General features: G+C 43.8%; 1 protein-coding gene across 19 annotated transcripts; it reads left to right on the top strand.

Moving 5' to 3' along the window:
- Positions 1-10,539: 10,539 nt before the first annotated feature.
- On the top strand, positions 10,540-15,600 carry LOC112756342 (calcium-transporting ATPase 9, plasma membrane-type). 19 transcript variants are annotated; one of them, XM_072219786.1, is made up of 10 exons: positions 10,540-10,920; positions 11,797-11,934; positions 12,139-12,204; positions 12,292-12,370; positions 12,621-12,944; positions 13,710-13,804; positions 13,894-14,050; positions 14,330-14,408; positions 15,087-15,118; positions 15,304-15,600. In XM_072219786.1, the coding sequence occupies exons 2-7, from the start codon at positions 11,797-11,799 to the stop codon at positions 13,897-13,899; spliced, it is 708 nt and encodes a 235-aa protein (XP_072075887.1). In that variant the 5' UTR covers positions 10,540-10,920; the 3' UTR covers positions 13,900-14,050; positions 14,330-14,408; positions 15,087-15,118; positions 15,304-15,600. The 19 variants fall into 19 exon arrangements, with proteins under 19 accessions (XP_072075887.1, XP_072075886.1, XP_072075883.1 ...); XM_072219785.1 differs by having other exon boundaries at positions 15,087-15,181; XM_072219782.1 differs by having other exon boundaries at positions 14,327-14,408.
- The last annotated feature ends 661 nt before the right edge of the window (positions 15,601-16,261 follow it).

Genomic DNA, 16,261 nt, shown 5'->3' with positions numbered 1-16,261 from the left:
TTAATTTTTAAATTATTAATTATACAGAGTATTATATTTAAAATTTAAGTATATGAATATTTATTTTTAAATTAAACTAAAATAAATGAATTATATTACAAAAATATAATTTATTTTTACTTCTATAATATCATTTGTTTGGCATATGGCACTGGTTATTTGATTAACATATTGTTCGGCAGGTCGGATACCGGACGGTTCGAGTTAGGACCCTGAGGTCAACGCTTGGGGTGGTGGAGAGGCTCGTCTGGTCGTGGTCTCCTGGTCCCGGGCGTGCGAGGTCCCGAGCACTTCGTATGGAGAGGGGGGGTGCCACCTGCAAAGACACTCCGACGCTCTTGTCAGAATATGTACAGGCGGAAAGGAGGTGGTGTAAGAATGTCACGTACCTCGGGGGGAGAGCCAGTCTCCCCCTTATATACATGTCAGTAGTGGGCCCCTCAAGTGGACAGGCCCATACCCTCAAGGACGCTGTCTCACGGCTGTGTGCAAGCCGTACGGGACGCGTGTCCGGGTCGGGTAGAGGGCGCGTTGCTGGGCCGGCGGGAACTCGGGTCGGGTTGACCCGCGTGAATTTGGGCCAGGCCGTAACAGTGCCCCCGACGCGTCAGCGATGACCGTGAGGGCCATTGGTGGCGCGTGATGTCTTCGTTCGTACGTTGTCGCCGGGTCGGCTGATCGTGGGAGAGACGCGTCTCTTGTGCGCGTGTCTCTTGGTCTGCTGTGGCATCTGTTTGCCGTTTCGTTCTCCGCGCTGGGCATTTAATGCTCATAATGATTCGAAAAAACCCGCGCGCAAAGACTATTTTGCCCCTGCTTTCTTTCGCGCTTCTGGTGATGGTTTTTAAACAGTTTTCTCCCTATCCACCTCCCACTCTTACCATTTCCAACTCCTTCTCTCCCTAACATCCAAAGCTTCCAGTGCGAACTCCCTCCTGCTTCAACTTTCGGTCCAAGTTTCTTTCATCATTCCAGGTAATTTTTTGGTCTCTTTCCTTTGGTATCTGTGTTATGTCCTGTTGCTGTGCGATTGCTGCTTGTGTTTGTTGCATGGCTAGTTTATTTTTGCCGAAAGGTTTTTCAATGTTGGGGTAGGTGAGTTAGGGGAGGGGTACCATTCTAGGATAGGTTTTTGGGTGGTTTGTGTGGTAGGCATAGTTTTTAGCCGTGTTTGGTCACGATTGAGTTGAAAAGGCGTAGTTTCTGAGTTTTTTCGGGCTCCCAACCTCATAGACTAACGGAGTGGTACCCCGCTGTAGGTATGCCTCGCGTTGTTTCCCGGTCTTCTGGATCTGGTGCGGCTTACGACCCGTATGCTTGGGTGACCGACGATATAAGGAGCTCACCCAACCAGATGGACTTGGAGGAGTTGACCGAGTTCTGGCAAGCCGGCTACTTGTGTGGGGGGACTGACGAAGAGGCCAACTACGAGGCCATTGTCCCTGCCCCCCATGAGCGTATTTATGAGCTCAATTTTCACTCCCCTCGTGTCCCCGATTGGATCTGGTTTTATAAGTCCATGTTCACGCAAGTTGGCGTTTGGATACCGTTCTCCGAGTTTCAAATGGCGCTTCTGAACCGGATATCCGTCCCCCCGTCTCAGCTTCATCCGAACAGCTGGGCTTCGATCCGCTGCTTCGAAATGGTCTGCGAGTACTTGGAGCTGCCGGTGTCGGTGGACGTTTTTCTCTTTTATTTCAACCTTACCAACCCCTCCAAACAGGGGAAGACGAGAAAAGGGTTTCTTTCTTTCCGTTCTGCCCAGGGTAGGAGGATTTTTGGCCTTTTTGAGGACTCCTACCATGGTTTTAAAGATAAGTACTTCAAGGTTCGTCCCGTCAAGGGTCGTCATCCCTTCTGGTTGTCGTTAGAGGGGGAGCGCCTTATCCAGACTTACTGGAGTTTTGGCGCGGGGTCGAATCCTTTCATCAAAGTGATGTACAAAAGGTTGTCGGCTGTAGATAAGCAGATAGCCGACGTCCTTTTTGCTATCTTTGAAAAGAACCCCGTGAACCCACATCTTCTTATGGGTGAACGGGAGGCCGCCAGGAGCTATATTCGTGAGTTATCTTCTTTGTTTGCCTATGTTTCTTTGTCGTTGTTTTTCTTTTTCCGATCTAACGACTAACGTGCCTGTTGTTTGTTGCAGTGGAAATGTCTGCCACCGTGACCGGTCTTGAGAATCTGATGAAGACATTTTTTGAGGCAAGTGACGACGAGAATGCCGAAGAGAAGGACGTCGGTAAGTCGGGGGGTCCTTCAGGGGAGAAAGAGAATCAGGCTGCGCCTTCTTCTCGGGATACCGAAACGTCGGGAAAACAGGCCGTAGGGGGTCAGGCTTCCCCTACCCGCGAGGAAGGGTCCGCTGATGGGCACGCGACTCTCATTCCTCATCCGGATAGTGATGTGGAGCTTATCCATACTCCCAAGAAGCGAAAGATGTCTTCCAGCCCGGAAGGGGCCCTTACCATAATGGAGAGGAACTTTGATGCTACCAAATTCATTGACTCCCAACTGATACCCGGGACAGAGGAGCATTTTCACGAGACCGAACTGTCCGGGCAGGCGAGGTGGATGTATCGCACCTTGCTTCGTGGGGCCATGATAGCTCGGAAGGCCGAATTCGAGTTATCCGGTATGGAGGCGCTTCGGAGGAAGCTTGAGTCCTCTGTTAAGGCGAACAATGACTTTAAGGCTCAAGTTGAACTCCTCCAGGGTCAGCTGTCCGAGATGGGGGGAAAGCTTAGCGCTGCTGAGGAGAAGTCGTCGTTTGTTGCGGAGAGGTTGAAGGCATCCGATGAGACCGTGGCCCGGCTTCTTGAGCGCGAGATGACATTGGAGGGTCAGCTGAAGGCCGCTCAGGGTCGGGTTGTCGCCTTGGAAAAAGAGCGGGAGCAGGCCGTCTCGGAGGCGAAGGCCGCTAAAGCTGAGGCCGCTGAGCTTAATAAGAAGCTTAAGGTGACCAAGGAGCAAGGGAAGAATGCTATCTCGATGACCGAAGATGCCCTGAAGGCTCAGCTGAGGATCGCAGCTCCTGATTTCGACACGTCGTCAATTGGCGTTTTCAAGACTATCCAGGACGGAAAGATTGTTGACATGCCGAGGAAGTGAAGTCTTGTAACTTAGGATATTTTGTAATGCATTTGCTGAACAACTTATTGTTCGTTCTTTGTTTTGACTCTTTTTAAGTTATACTTATTTGGTCGTTTGGCCGGGTTGTCGTTTATTGTATTTGTTGTTATTTCTCTTGGGGGGCTCGCGCCCGTTTTCCCGTTTTGTGATAGTTATGGCTTGGATTGCCGTGGTCGTGTTGTCGTCGCAGTTGGCTTTGGCCGTAACTAAGATGGCCCCCGGGGTGATCAGTCCCGGTCTGCCGTTTTAAGACGCGCTCGTGTGCGTCGCACGTAGGGAAGAAGTAAAAAAGTAGACAAGTAGGCAAGCATGAGTAAAAAGCAAATTAACCAAGTACGAGTTAATCGTTAGCCAAGCAATTTAACCAATATGGTGAATATTTGACAAGATAAAAGGGTAGATTGTCATGTGAACAATCCGGGTATTTACTTATTTCTTTAAGTTCTCAGTTCGGCGAATCGCCTGGTCATGGGTAGAACCTTCTTAGGCTACCCGCATTCCATGTTCTGGGTACTTCCTTGCCGTCAAGTCTTTCGAGCTTGTAAGCACCTTTGCCGAGTACCTCCCTTACCCTGTAGGGTCCTTCCCAGTTTACGGCCAGCTTGCCTTCCCCTGGGGTCGGGACGCCGATGTCGTTGCGTCGCAGGACGAGGTCCCTTTCCTCGAAATCTCGTTTGAGGACTTTTGCGTTGTAACGCAGGGCTATTCTTTGTTTCAGCGCCATTTCTGTTAGGTGAGCTATCTCCCTCGTTTCCTCAATCAGGTCTTTCTCGACCGCTTCGCTCATGCCCGCGAGCAGTAGTCGGGGGCTCGGTTCGCCGATTTCGACTGGTATTACCGCATCGACCCCGTATGTTAGGCGAAAGGGAGTTTCCCCCGTAGCGCTTTGCTCGGTTGTCCGGTAAGACCATAAGACGGAGGAGAGTTCGTCAGCCCAGCTTCCTTTCTTATTGTCTAGGCGCTTCTTTAGGCCAAGGAGGACGACTTTGTTTGCGGCCTCTACCTGTCCATTTGTTTGGGGGTGTTCTACCGAGGAGAACTTTTGCTTTATTCCTAGGCCAGAGAGGAACTCCATGAACTTCTTGTCTGTGAACTGGGTCCCGTTGTCTGAGATAACGACTTCTGGGATACCGAAGCGGGTTATCACCTGCTTCCACATGAACTTCCGACAGTTGGAGGACGATATCGTAGCCAGCGGTTCGGCCTCCACCCATTTGGTGTAGTAGTCGATGGCGACAATGAGGTATTTGACTTGTCCTGGGCCGACCGGGAAAGGCCCCAGGAGGTCGACTCCCCATTGTGCGAAAGGTCGAGTAGTCGTCAGAGAATTTAGTTCGGAGGCTGGTGCCCTGTGGAAGTTGGCGTTTTGTTGACACTTTGTGCATCTTCTGACAAATTCCTTTGAGTCCTTCATCATTGTCGGCCAGTAATATCCTGCTCGGATGAGCTTCCTTGCTAGGGCTTTGCCCCCGATGTGGTGTCCGCAACACCCCTCACGGACTTCTCTAAGCACGTAGTCCGTTTGGTCGGGGTGCAAACACTTCAATAGGGGCTGGCTGAGTCCCTTTTTGAATAGTTGTCCCTGTATGATTGCATATCTGGCCGCCTCCCTTCTTAAAGCTTTGGCTGCTTTCTCATCTTCGGGCAACTTGCCGAGTTCCAGGAAGTTGGTGATGGGGTCCAGCCATGAGGGGCTCGACTTCGTCAAGTGGAGGGCGACCTTTGGTTCTTTCACCATGCTTTGGATGAGTGACCGGTTACCCGATCCTGGCTTTGTGCTCGCCAGCTTCGACAGGAGGTCTGCCCGTGTGTTCCTTTCTCTTGGAACGTGCTGGACGATGACCTTCTGGAACTGGCTTGTCATTTCCTTAACCTTTTCCAAGTATTTTTGGAGGAGGGGATCCCGGGCTTGGTAGCTTCCATTTACCTGCGAGGTGACGACTTGGGAGTCGCTGCATACTTCGACCTTCGTCGCCCCGACTTCCCGAGCTAGCATTAGTCCACCCAAGAGAGCCTCATATTCTGCTTGGTTGTTCGACACTGGGAATTCGAACTTGGTTGATTGCTCATAGATGACCCCTACTGGGCTTTCTAGGATGACCCCTGCTCCTCCGGACGTTTGGTTGGAGGCCCCGTCCACATGAAGCCTCCACCGTGTGCCCGTTTCTTCGGGAGGGTCCCCTGTTACCTCAACCAAAAAGTCTGCCATTGCCTGGGCTTTGATTGCATGTCGGGGCTCATACTGTAGGTCATATTGTGAGAGCTCGATGGCCCAGGTCATCATCCTACCAGCCAAGTCAGGTTTTTGCAGTACTTGTCGAATCGCCTGATCCGTCCTCACGACTATACGATGGCTCTGGAAGTATTGTCTTAACCTTCGGGAGGACACTAGGAGCGCTAGCGCCAGTCTTTCCAGCTTGCTGTACCTCAGCTCTGATCCCTGAAGTGCTCTGCTCACGAAGTAAACGGGCCGTTGGGTCTTCGCTTCTTCTGTAACGAGGACTGCGGCAAGCGCTTCCTCGGTTACTGACAGGTAGAGATAGAGCGGTTCTCCGGCCCTGGGTTTCCCGAGAACTGGTGGTGCTGCCAAGATCTCCTTGAAGTGGTTGAATGCCTCTTCGCATGCTGGGGTCCATTCGAACGTCATTCCCTTTCTCATTAGATTGAAGAAGGGTAGGGCTTTTGCTGCCGATGCGCCGAGGAAACGGGATAAAGCCGTCAATCTTCCGGCAAGTCTCTGGACGTCTTTGATGCAACCCGGACTCTTCATCTGAAGGACCGCTTGGCACTTCTCGGGATTGGCTTCCACTCCTCTTTGAGTGATCATGAAACCCAGGAACTTTCCGGCCTCCATGGCGAATGCGCATTTGAGCGGATTAAGCCTCATGCCGTGTTGCCGGAGGGACGAGAAAATGCCGTTAAGGTCGGTCAGGAGATCGTCGGGTCGTGCGGTCTTTGCGAGTATGTCATCCACATAGACTTCTACTGTTTTGCCCATGAGTTCGCTGAATATCTTATTCATCAACCTTTGGTATGTGGCTCCAGCATTTTTTAAACCAAAAGGCATTACCTTGTAACAATAGATGCCCCCCGGCGTTATGAACGCCGTTTTTTCCTCGTCGGGTCGGTGCATCGGTATCTGATTGTACCCTGAGTAGGCATCCATGAAGCTTAGATATCTGTACCCCGCCGCTGCGTCGACGAGTGCATCAATATTAGGCAGGGGGTAGCAGTCCTTGGGACAAGCCTTGTTGAGGTCAGAGTAGTCCACACACATTCTCCATCTTCCATTGTGTTTTTTAACCAGAACTACATTCGACAACCAAGTCGAGTAGTCCAGTTCCCGGATGAACCCCGCTTCTAGGAGGCTGGCTGTTTGCTTGGCCACCTCTTCCGCCCTTTCCTGCGACATCTTTCTCCTTCTCTGGGCCACTGGTTTGGCTCCTGCCTTTACGGCCAGGTGATGCGACATGAGCTGGGGATCTATCCCGGGCATGTCAGCAGGTGTCCAGGCAAAGAGGTCGGCATTGGCCCTGATCATTTCCATCAAGGGCTCCTTTATCTCGTGGGGGAGGTTTCTGTTTATGAATGTGAATTTATCGTCCTCCTCGCCGACTCTGAACTTTTCCAAGTCTCCTTCTGGCTCCGGTTTGGGTTTGTCGTCTACTCTGGCATCCAGGTCGGCCAGGAAGACCCCTGACGCTTCTTTGGATTTTTTCCTGAGAGAAAGGCTGGCGTGGTCGCAAGCGACCGCCGTTTCCAAGTCGCCCCTGAGGGATCCCACGGATCCGTCATCGGTGATGAACTTCATCACCAGTAGTTTCGTACTGATAGCTGCCCCCAGGTCGTTAATGGTCTTTCTCCCCAGGATGATATTATAAGCCGTCGAATCTCTTAATATTACAAAGTCTGCCATGACTGTTCTCCGTCTTTGCCCTTGTCCCACAGAGGTCGGGAGTGTGATGATTCCGTCCGGCTTGATGAAGTGGTCTCCTAACCCCACCACACCGTGCTGGTGGGTCGTCAGGTCGGAGTCTTTCAATCCCAGGGCATCGAAAACGTTTCGAAACATGATATTTGAGTCTGCCCCCGTGTCTACCAGGATTCGTTTGACGAGGCCAGTTCCAACCCTAGCCGTGATGACCATGGGCGGACTTTCCGGCACCTCGTCGAACCATTGGTCCTCCGGGCCGAAAGAGATAGGTGGGAGACCCTTAAGACTTCTAACGGGTGAGGTGGAGACCGCTAGGACCTTGGCATCTTTCTTCTGCGCCGATTTCGACCTCGGGGCGGTATTCCTGGCCGTCACCACGTTTACCACCGTGAGACCGTGGTCGTCAGCCTCTGGTTCTTGTCGTCGCCTCGTTGGTCGGGATCTGTCTTCGCTGTCGTGGTCCCGGTTGCGTCTCCTTGGTTCCCTTATAAGGTGGGAGAAGTCGGCGAGTTTGCCGTCCCTGATAGCTTGCTCGAGGGCGTCCTTTAGGTCAAAACAGTCTTGGGTCTTGTGCCCGTAACCCTTGTGATACTCGCAGTAGAGGTTCTTGTTTCCTCTCGTCCTGTCCTTCAGTGGTCGGGGCTTCGATAGTATCCCCTTTTCTGCTATCTGTTGGTAAACTTCAGTGATCGATGCTGTGAGGGGGGTGTAGTTGGTGAACTTCCCAACTCGGGAGAACGGTTTGGGTGGTTTACTCGGACCGCCGTCCTTGGCGTGTTCCTTTGGTCTTTCTCTGGCTTCAAAGTGCCGGGCTTGGTTGTAGGCGGGCTGCCGTTTATTGGCAGCCACAACCCGGCTGACTTCCTCGTCATTGATATATTCTTTGGCCACGCACTGGATTTCTTGCATCGTCCAGACGGGCTTTGTGGTGAGGTGTTTCCTGAAGTCCTCATTCGAGAGCCCGTTCGTTAAGCACAAACTTGCCACCGAGTCCGTCAGACCGTCAATTTCCAAGCACTCGTCATTAAAACGGTCCAAGTACTTCCTGGTCGGCTCTCCGGGTCTCTATGTCACCCCTAGCAAATTGATTGGGTGTTTGGCTTTGACAATCCTAGTCGTGAACTGAGCCAAGAAGGCATGGCTAATGTCGGAGAATTGGGTCACCGAGCCTTGCGGGAGGTTGTTGAACCACCGTATTGCCGGGCCCGCTAAGGTGACCGGGAAAGCGCGACATCTGACCTCGTCTCCCACTCCTTCCAGGTTCATCCTGGCCTCAAAGGCCGTCAAGTGTTCCAGGGGGTCTTGCGTTCCGTCATACTTCATGTCTGTCGGCTTGTCGAAGTGCTTCGGTAGTCGGACCTCGAGTACGGAACGGTGGAAAGGAGTCGCTCATATTATGACGGGTCCTCGAGCAGTTTTTCTCGACTCGTCGTTCTCGCGGCGCGCCTCCTCGTCGCCCCTGTTCGACGCACGCCGCCTTTCGTGTCGGGCGTAGATGATGGGGTCCCGACTTCTTCTTCTGGGGCGTACCCGCCCCCCAGTGCTCTCCGACTCGTATTGGGGGCTGGGCGTGCGCCTCGAGCGGCTCCTTGAACGGGAACGGGTGGGGCTCCGCTCTGGGGAGCGTTGGTCGCGCTCTCTCTCTGCTAGCCTGCGCTCTAAGTCCTGCATTCTGTGGCGTAGTTCTTGCATTATCCTGGCGTGGTTGTCACCTGTCCCCCCAAAGGGGCGTCTCTCGTGAGTTTGCGTCGCATCCCTTGGGGGTGGCCTCTGTTGTTGCCGGGTTTCCGTCGCAACGGCGCCTCCTGCGAGCACAGGAGGCGCTACCTCGGAGCCTGTCCCAGTTTGGACCAGCACGAAATCCATGGACGAAGCTGTCCCCACAGACGGCGCCAATGTTCGGCAGGTCGGATACCGGACGGTTCGAGTTAGGACCCTGAGGTCAACGCTTGGGGTGGTGGAGAGGCTCGTCTGGTCGTGGTCTCCTGGTCCCGGGCGTGCGAGGTCCCGAGCACTTCGTATGGAGAGGGGGGGTGCCACCTGCAAAGACACTCCGACGCTCTTGTCAGAATATGTGCAGGCAGAAAGGAGGTGGTGTAAGAATGTCACGTACCTCGGGGGGAGAGCCAGTCTCCCCCTTATATACATGTCAGTAGTGGGCCCCTCAAGTGGACATGCCCATACCCTCAAGGACCCTGTCCCACGGTTGTGTGTAAGCCGTACGGGACGCGTGTCCGGGTCGGGTAGAGGGCGCGTTGCTGGGCCGGCGGGAACTCGGGTCGGGTTGACCCCGCGTGAATTTGGGCCAGGCCGTAACACATATAAAAGATGTAATATATAAATAGTGATAATTAATTACTGTGGGGTGAAGAGAAGGTGGAAGGAGAAGAAAAAATCGAGAAAGAACAAAGTAATATAATAACAGCGATTAGACAATGATAGGTATGTGTATAGAGAATAATAATAAGAGAAAGAATAGTGTTTGATATAGTAAGGGGGATATAATAAAAATTATAAATTAATAATTTAGAAAAATAATGAAATTAAAAATATTTAAAAAATTAAATATAAAATTAAAAAAGAAAAATAAAATATTTAAAAAATTAAAAAAAATTTAAAAATTAAATATAAAATTAAATGCTTTATTTCTTACTTTTTTTTAGCGAAACTTCAACAACTCATAAAAGTTAACGGAATAGATTGTTATAAATCAAAATGATAGACAAGATTAAAATTTGCAATAATAATACTTGATGATAATTAATTACGGACGGTCGGGTGAAGAGAAGAAAAGATGGAAGGAAAAAGAAAAAACGAGAAAGGAGAACAATGTATAATAATAATAATAATAATAATAATAATAATAATAATAATAATAATAATAATAATAACGACGACGAGACAATGACATACAGGTATGTGTATAGAAAATAATAGCAAGAGAAAGAATAGTGTTTGATATAGTAAGGGATATAATCAAAATATAAATTAATAATTTTGAAAAAATAATAAAATTAAAGACAATTAAAAAAATTAAATATAAAATTAAAAAATAAAATATTTTTAACAATTGAAATTATGCATGAAGATAGAAAGTGCTTTTAATATAAATTTTTATCTCGGCTTCAAATTAAATATGAATTAAAAATAAATAATTAAACTAAATACACTACTAGAAAACTAGTTATTACAGACGGATATTTCCGACGGATTTTATCCCACGAAAATACAGAGAAAATTTTAGAGAGATTTTTTGTCGAAAAACCAAAAAAATGGATTAGCATAAATTGCAGACAGAAAAAAAAAATTCGTCGATAATTTCGTCAAAAAAATTAGTTTTTTTCCATAAAAAATAGTTACAGATAGAAAATCCATCTGTAATTAAATAAATAAAATAATGTATTTTATTAAATTATTACACACGGATTTAATTTTTCGTCGGTAAATATTAAGGTAACCCTAATTTTATCACCACCCAATCACACTCCATTCACACTCCACACAAATCAAATGTCTCTCCGTCACCAAGTTGCTTCTTCTCTCCGTCGCACCAGCTTCTTCCGCCGCCGCTCGCGTCACAGGATCTCTCTCTGTCATCCCTCGCGTCACACGGGCTCCCTCCGCCGCCGCTCTCGTCGCGTCTGGAGCGATTCGTGAAACTCATCTCAACTCGGTGGTTATTGTTGAATGGCAAAGCTTGAAGCGAAGCTTGGAATGCTAGTTGACTCCGTTGGTAACTTCTTCTCCGGCAAAGACCAGCTTCTCCACTAACCGAATCAAATCGAATCAAACACTTTATATATAGGGTTGCAGAGATCTTCAATCTTTTGATCTATTGGCACTCCACTAACCAGGTTAGCCCTAACTCCATCCCTTGTTTCTCTCGCTAATTTTTCATTCCAAACGCGTTATTGTGCAGTGTCTTGCTCTGGTCTCGAAATTCGATTTAAAACAGTGCCGATTAGTGGTTAATTGCTATCAATTTTGTATAGTTGAACATATCTCGAGAAAAACCATCTAATTTGCTAAATATGAGAAGTTAAAGAGGGCCAAATATAATTGGAATGCTTAGAAAAAGTAGTTCTTGTTTTTTTAAGACTCTTAGGGTTTTCTGAATTCAGCATCCTGAAATCGTGATCCTTTGATTCTGCCATTACTTGTTCTTTTTTGTTCTAATTAATTGTTTATGTTTGTGGTATTATTCATTTTCAATTGATTGAACCTCGCTTTGGCTGCTTTTGGTTTTGCTTTAACACTTGAAATATCATAAAACTGAAAAGTGATAAGAACATAGTGATAAGCACAGCCTTTGTGTTGCTGTGATGGTATTTTTGCTTTTGTTTTAGTTAGCATTATCATTATTGTTATTAATATTGTTTTTTCCTAAGTATATATATATATATATATATATATATATATATATATATATCAGACCAATTTGGAAACTGACTTAGCATGGTGGAGTGTTGTGTGTGTTGTCATGGATATTATTTCTCTCTGTTGCTACTTAATTTGATATCTCAAGATAGTGCTGCCATGACTTGTCCCATTTACTTTCACCTGATTTCTTTTTTTTCCTCTTTGTTATTCTAGTGTACGAGCTGTGACAACTGCACGTTGGTGTAACTTTCTTGTTTTCTCTCTCAAGTTATCCTTCTCAAAGAATAAAATAAATAGAAGAATCCTTGAGTTATTGTGGTTTGATAATAAATTATTTTGTTTCATTACAGATGACTGTAGTTGAGGCATATATTGGAAGGAACAAATTACATCCACCAGATGACTCATCAAAGTTAAATCCGGAAGTTTTATCCTTGATAAACGAGGGCATTGCCCAGAATACTACTGGAAATGTTTTTGTGCCTAAGGTTTGCCTTCGAACATAATTTAATAAGTGTTTCTAGGATTCCATTTTATGTTGTATAGTTTGGTGATAATTTATGTGCTCTGCTAATAACAATATCTTGTGATTCTTCAAGTTGAAAACTTCTTACAGCTTAGACATAATTGTTGATGTCGAGTCATTTAATATTTATTAACCATTACATTTGTGACTGAATTTGGTTTGGTAGGAAGGGGGAGAGGCAGAGATTTCAGGATCTCCTACAGAGAAGGCAATTCTTTCATGGGCAGTAAAAGTACCTTTGCTGTTTTTCCTCTATTATTATTATTACTCTTCCACACCTTCCCTCTATTGATTGAAGCTCAACTCGTACATATTGCAGTTGGGTATGAATTTCAGTCTTCTCAGATCAAATACGATAGTTCTCCATGTCTTCCCCTTTAATTCCGAGAAAAAAAGAGGTGGTGTTGCTGTGAAGCTAGTGAGAATTTGATATATTTGTTTGCCATTCATTGTACTTTTGAACTAGTATCAGAGTATGCATCCCTTTAGCTTTTGATGATTAACTTTGATCGTGAATGAAATGAAGTTATAAATGTGAAAGTGTTTTCTTTGTTATTATGGTCATATCACGTGCCTAGGATACTTAATTCTTTTATTGATTCATTATATTAATTTTCATCCATCATTTCTTTCGTAATATCTTGATAGGAGGGCTCTGGAGTACATACACATTGGAAAGGAGGGCTCTTGATCACGAGGGATTTGTTGCTGAGGGGCCTAATATGAATGTGGCTTTTGTGACTAAAGAGAAGGAGCTTATAATGCCCCACTTCGATAAAATTCTTAGTGGCTGCACAGCTAAGAGGGTTTTGACGCTTGCTGAGAAGTTGTTGAGCAAGGGTAAGCTTCGTGGGATAAGGATGAAACATGTGACTGTTGAGGAAGGAAAGAGTGCCGCTGAAATGATGCTTATTGGCAGTGGCGTCCTTGTTTGCCCTGTAGTGCAGTGGGACGAGCAAGTTATTAGAGATGGTGAGTTCTTTCATTACTTCCTCCAAAAATGATATGAATTTCTTGTGAATCACTATATATATATAACAGAGACAATTTGTTATAAGAATTTAGGTGGATTATGCGGGAGTTCCTTCAATGGCTTGTTATTGTGTTTCTTTAAAAATTGCCATCTATTCTTTCTATGGTAGTATCTTGTTCTTGTTACTGCTGGTTTGTTGAAACTACAACTACTGATGTAAACAATAAGTATAGGATATAGTTTCAGGAAAATATGGGCTCCTTCCTTGCTAGGATAAAGAAAAAACTCAAATTTTCTTGCCCTCATATTCGGTGGTGTAAATAGCTTGATCATGCCAAAGAATCCTTTTTTTTTTCTCATTCTTATAATTTTTTTCCTGTACATTGTAACTAACTACAAGAAGTGTATATTCTCAGTTATATGGAGCTTAACATTTTATGCAGGACAATTTTGGTTTATTGTTTGGTTAGTTTTTGAAATGCCATATCCTAATAATAATTTAACAAATTTGATGTAGCTTAATTACACTTTATATATTGATAGTTCCCATTGTCCATTTCTTGTAATAATTAGCAGATTGAATGTCATACTTTCATCTTCATGAAATGATCTATATATTTATTTATTTGTTGGAATTTCAAGTGCGTTGTGATCACATGGAAACACCCATAAACTCACTTCTTTAAAGTTTCAAATTAAGATGAAGTATCTAAGTCGTTTTTGTATAGTTGATCTTGTGTTTTACTATCTTGTATTTTAGGCAGATATTGGTCTTTCTATGGGCATCCAAGGAACTGAAGTTGCAAAAGAAAGCTCAGATATTATAATCCTGGATGATAACTTTGCCTCAGTAGTAAAGGTAAGTGTTTTATTTATTGGATTGAACATCTATTATATATAACATGTCCTTTAGTATTGGTTTACCAGAGTTTGCTTTTGGCCCTTTAGGCATAAATATAATTCACCATAAAGTTTTGCTTACCATGGCTAAGAAACATGGCAATTTTGCTGATGCACTGGGACAATTAGAATTTGACTTAACGGGAAATTTATTCCACTAAGACAGTAGGTGGATTGGTCCAATGCTAAGAACTTCTTTTGACAGGTAAAACACTCCCTTATCCTCAATATATAATTAAGTTAAAAATGATACATAAATAAAAAAGTTTTAGATCCGTTTGATTTCTCTTTAATTTTCTTTTTTATATATAGTTAATAAAAGATATTTTTGTCAAATATATATTACTTTAATCTTGAATATTATTTTATAAATATTCATAAATTTGTGTGTTGATTTTATAAAAATAATACTCTTAACACTCTCTCTCTCTCTCTCTCTCTCTCTCTCTCTCTCTCTCTCTCTCTCTCTCTCATTGTGTAGTAGTTGATTATTAGAAGACTAATTTGTGTATTCGCTCAGAGATTTTTGGTCCAATCCCTTCAACTTTTTGCTTGGAGTTAAGGTTAGTGCAATTCTTGTGTTGTAAACTTCATTGATTTCTAGGGTATTGTATGATAAATGAAATATTACTTGTGTTGTGTTGTTGCTTGTATTGCATTGAAAACATTGGTATGGTTAAATATTGATAGGATGTTGTATGATAGATGAAATATTGCTTGTGTTGGATGATTTATAGGTACTAAAAATATCGAATTCGTAAGAAATGTCTTGGCACCATGAATGTGGATGTATGATAGGTTGAATCCAACAAGAGGGGGTATTAAACCTGAGTGTGGATGTAAGACGGTGATTTTCTAGTGTACAAGGATGATATTCTCATCATTCTTCTGTTACTAGTATCCAAGCCTCTCCATGATTTCATTATTCTGTTTCTGTTTCTGTAACCGCTGCTACCATTTTCTTTCTTAGCAAGATTTTCTATGCTCTGCACCCTCTCTAAACAAGTGTATCAGATATAATTTTAATTTTAAATTAGGTAGAAGTTAGCAAATAGAATCCAAGTTGATTAAAAGGGCATGCATATGCATGAAGGAAAATGGTTCATGAGGCTTATCTGAAATTGTGTATAGTCTATGAAATCCAGGTCATTTTTTAGACTGTTGATAGCTTTTGCTTGTTAATTTGTTATTATACAGTTTTGTATATCCAGATGCTTAATATTTTTACTTATATTCTGTAGATAGTTTGTTCTTTGCATAGAAGAGAATATAGGTGAGCTGGTGCATCCGCATTGTGCTTTTTTACTTCCTTTCTTCCTTTCATCTTGTATCACTGGTATGAGTTTGTTTTCTTCTCAGAACAGAATCAGATGAAAGTTTATCTTGCTATCAATTGTATTTTATCAACCTTTTGAGTTTTGTGCATAAAATTTATGCTTGTGGCACACTTGTTATTAGGGGATAGGCAGAGGATAAGGACTAAAAATTGGAGACAGCCATATCCTGAGTCACTGTCTTAACTTGTTTAAACAATTGACTAGAGTCTCACTCATTCTCCAACCGGATCTACAACACATTTCACTGATGAGGGCTATGATGATGATGAGGATGAAGATGACACTGAAGACTATAGCTGATAGTTTTAATATGGTTAAACAATATACTAAGAATTATAGTTGATGATCAATACATTTTGTTTATGTTTTGAATTATATTGACTTGCTTGTTTATAATATTTTTCTTTTAGTTTGATAATACGATGAATTTGTTTATTTTTTGAAATATTATAAATATTCGAATACAAATTAAATAAAAATTTGTATTAAATTTATATTTATTTTGTATGAAAATAAGTTTATTTTATAATTAGAAAAATAAAAAAATCTATTTTACTTTACTGACGAATTTTCTGTCTGTAATTAGAGTGTAAGATGATTTTCTAAAGTTCAAATTACAGACAGAAAATCTGTCAGAAAATTCGTCTGTAATTACAGACGGAAAATCCGTTGGAAAATCCGTCTGTAATTACAGACGGAAAATCTGTCTGAAAATTTGTCTGTAATTACAGACGGAAAATCCGTCGGAAAGTTCGTCGCCTTTGGAAAATGGATAGAAAATTTACAGAGGAAAAATCTGTCGGTAACTGGTAAAAATCCGTCTGTAATTTTTTGACGGAAAAAAATCCGTCGGTAAATAATTTCCGACGGAACTTTTACAGAGAGACAAAATCCGTCGGTAATTTCGTCGGTAACAAAAAATCTGTCTGTAATAAAGACTAAATCCATCTGTAAATCTGTCTGTATTAATCCATTTTCTAGTTGTGATAATGTTTATAAATAGTTAATTTGTAAATAATGTTTCTAAATTTTTATTTTGATTTTATTACACATCATTTTTAATTGAATAATCTTAAAGG

The sequence above is a fragment of the Arachis hypogaea genome, chromosome 16 (assembly GCF_003086295.3).
Source record: "Arachis hypogaea cultivar Tifrunner chromosome 16, arahy.Tifrunner.gnm2.J5K5, whole genome shotgun sequence".
NCBI classification, from domain to species: domain Eukaryota; kingdom Viridiplantae; phylum Streptophyta; class Magnoliopsida; order Fabales; family Fabaceae; genus Arachis; species Arachis hypogaea.
Note: the sequence above shows the minus strand (reverse complement) of the source record. Positions and strands in the feature narration are given on the sequence as shown.

Excerpts from the sequence above, each read along its gene's own strand:
- LOC112756342 (XM_025804882.3), top strand. The coding sequence starts at position 11,797 with ATGACTGTAGTTGAGGCATATATTGGAAGGAACAAATTACATCCACCA. Across the intron at positions 12,371-12,620 it reads TAATTCCGAGAAAAAAAGAG|GAGGGCTCTGGAGTACATAC; the intron begins GTGGTGTTGCTG and ends ATATCTTGATAG. Across the intron at positions 12,945-13,709 it reads CGAGCAAGTTATTAGAGATG|ATATTGGTCTTTCTATGGGC; the intron begins GTGAGTTCTTTC and ends TATTTTAGGCAG.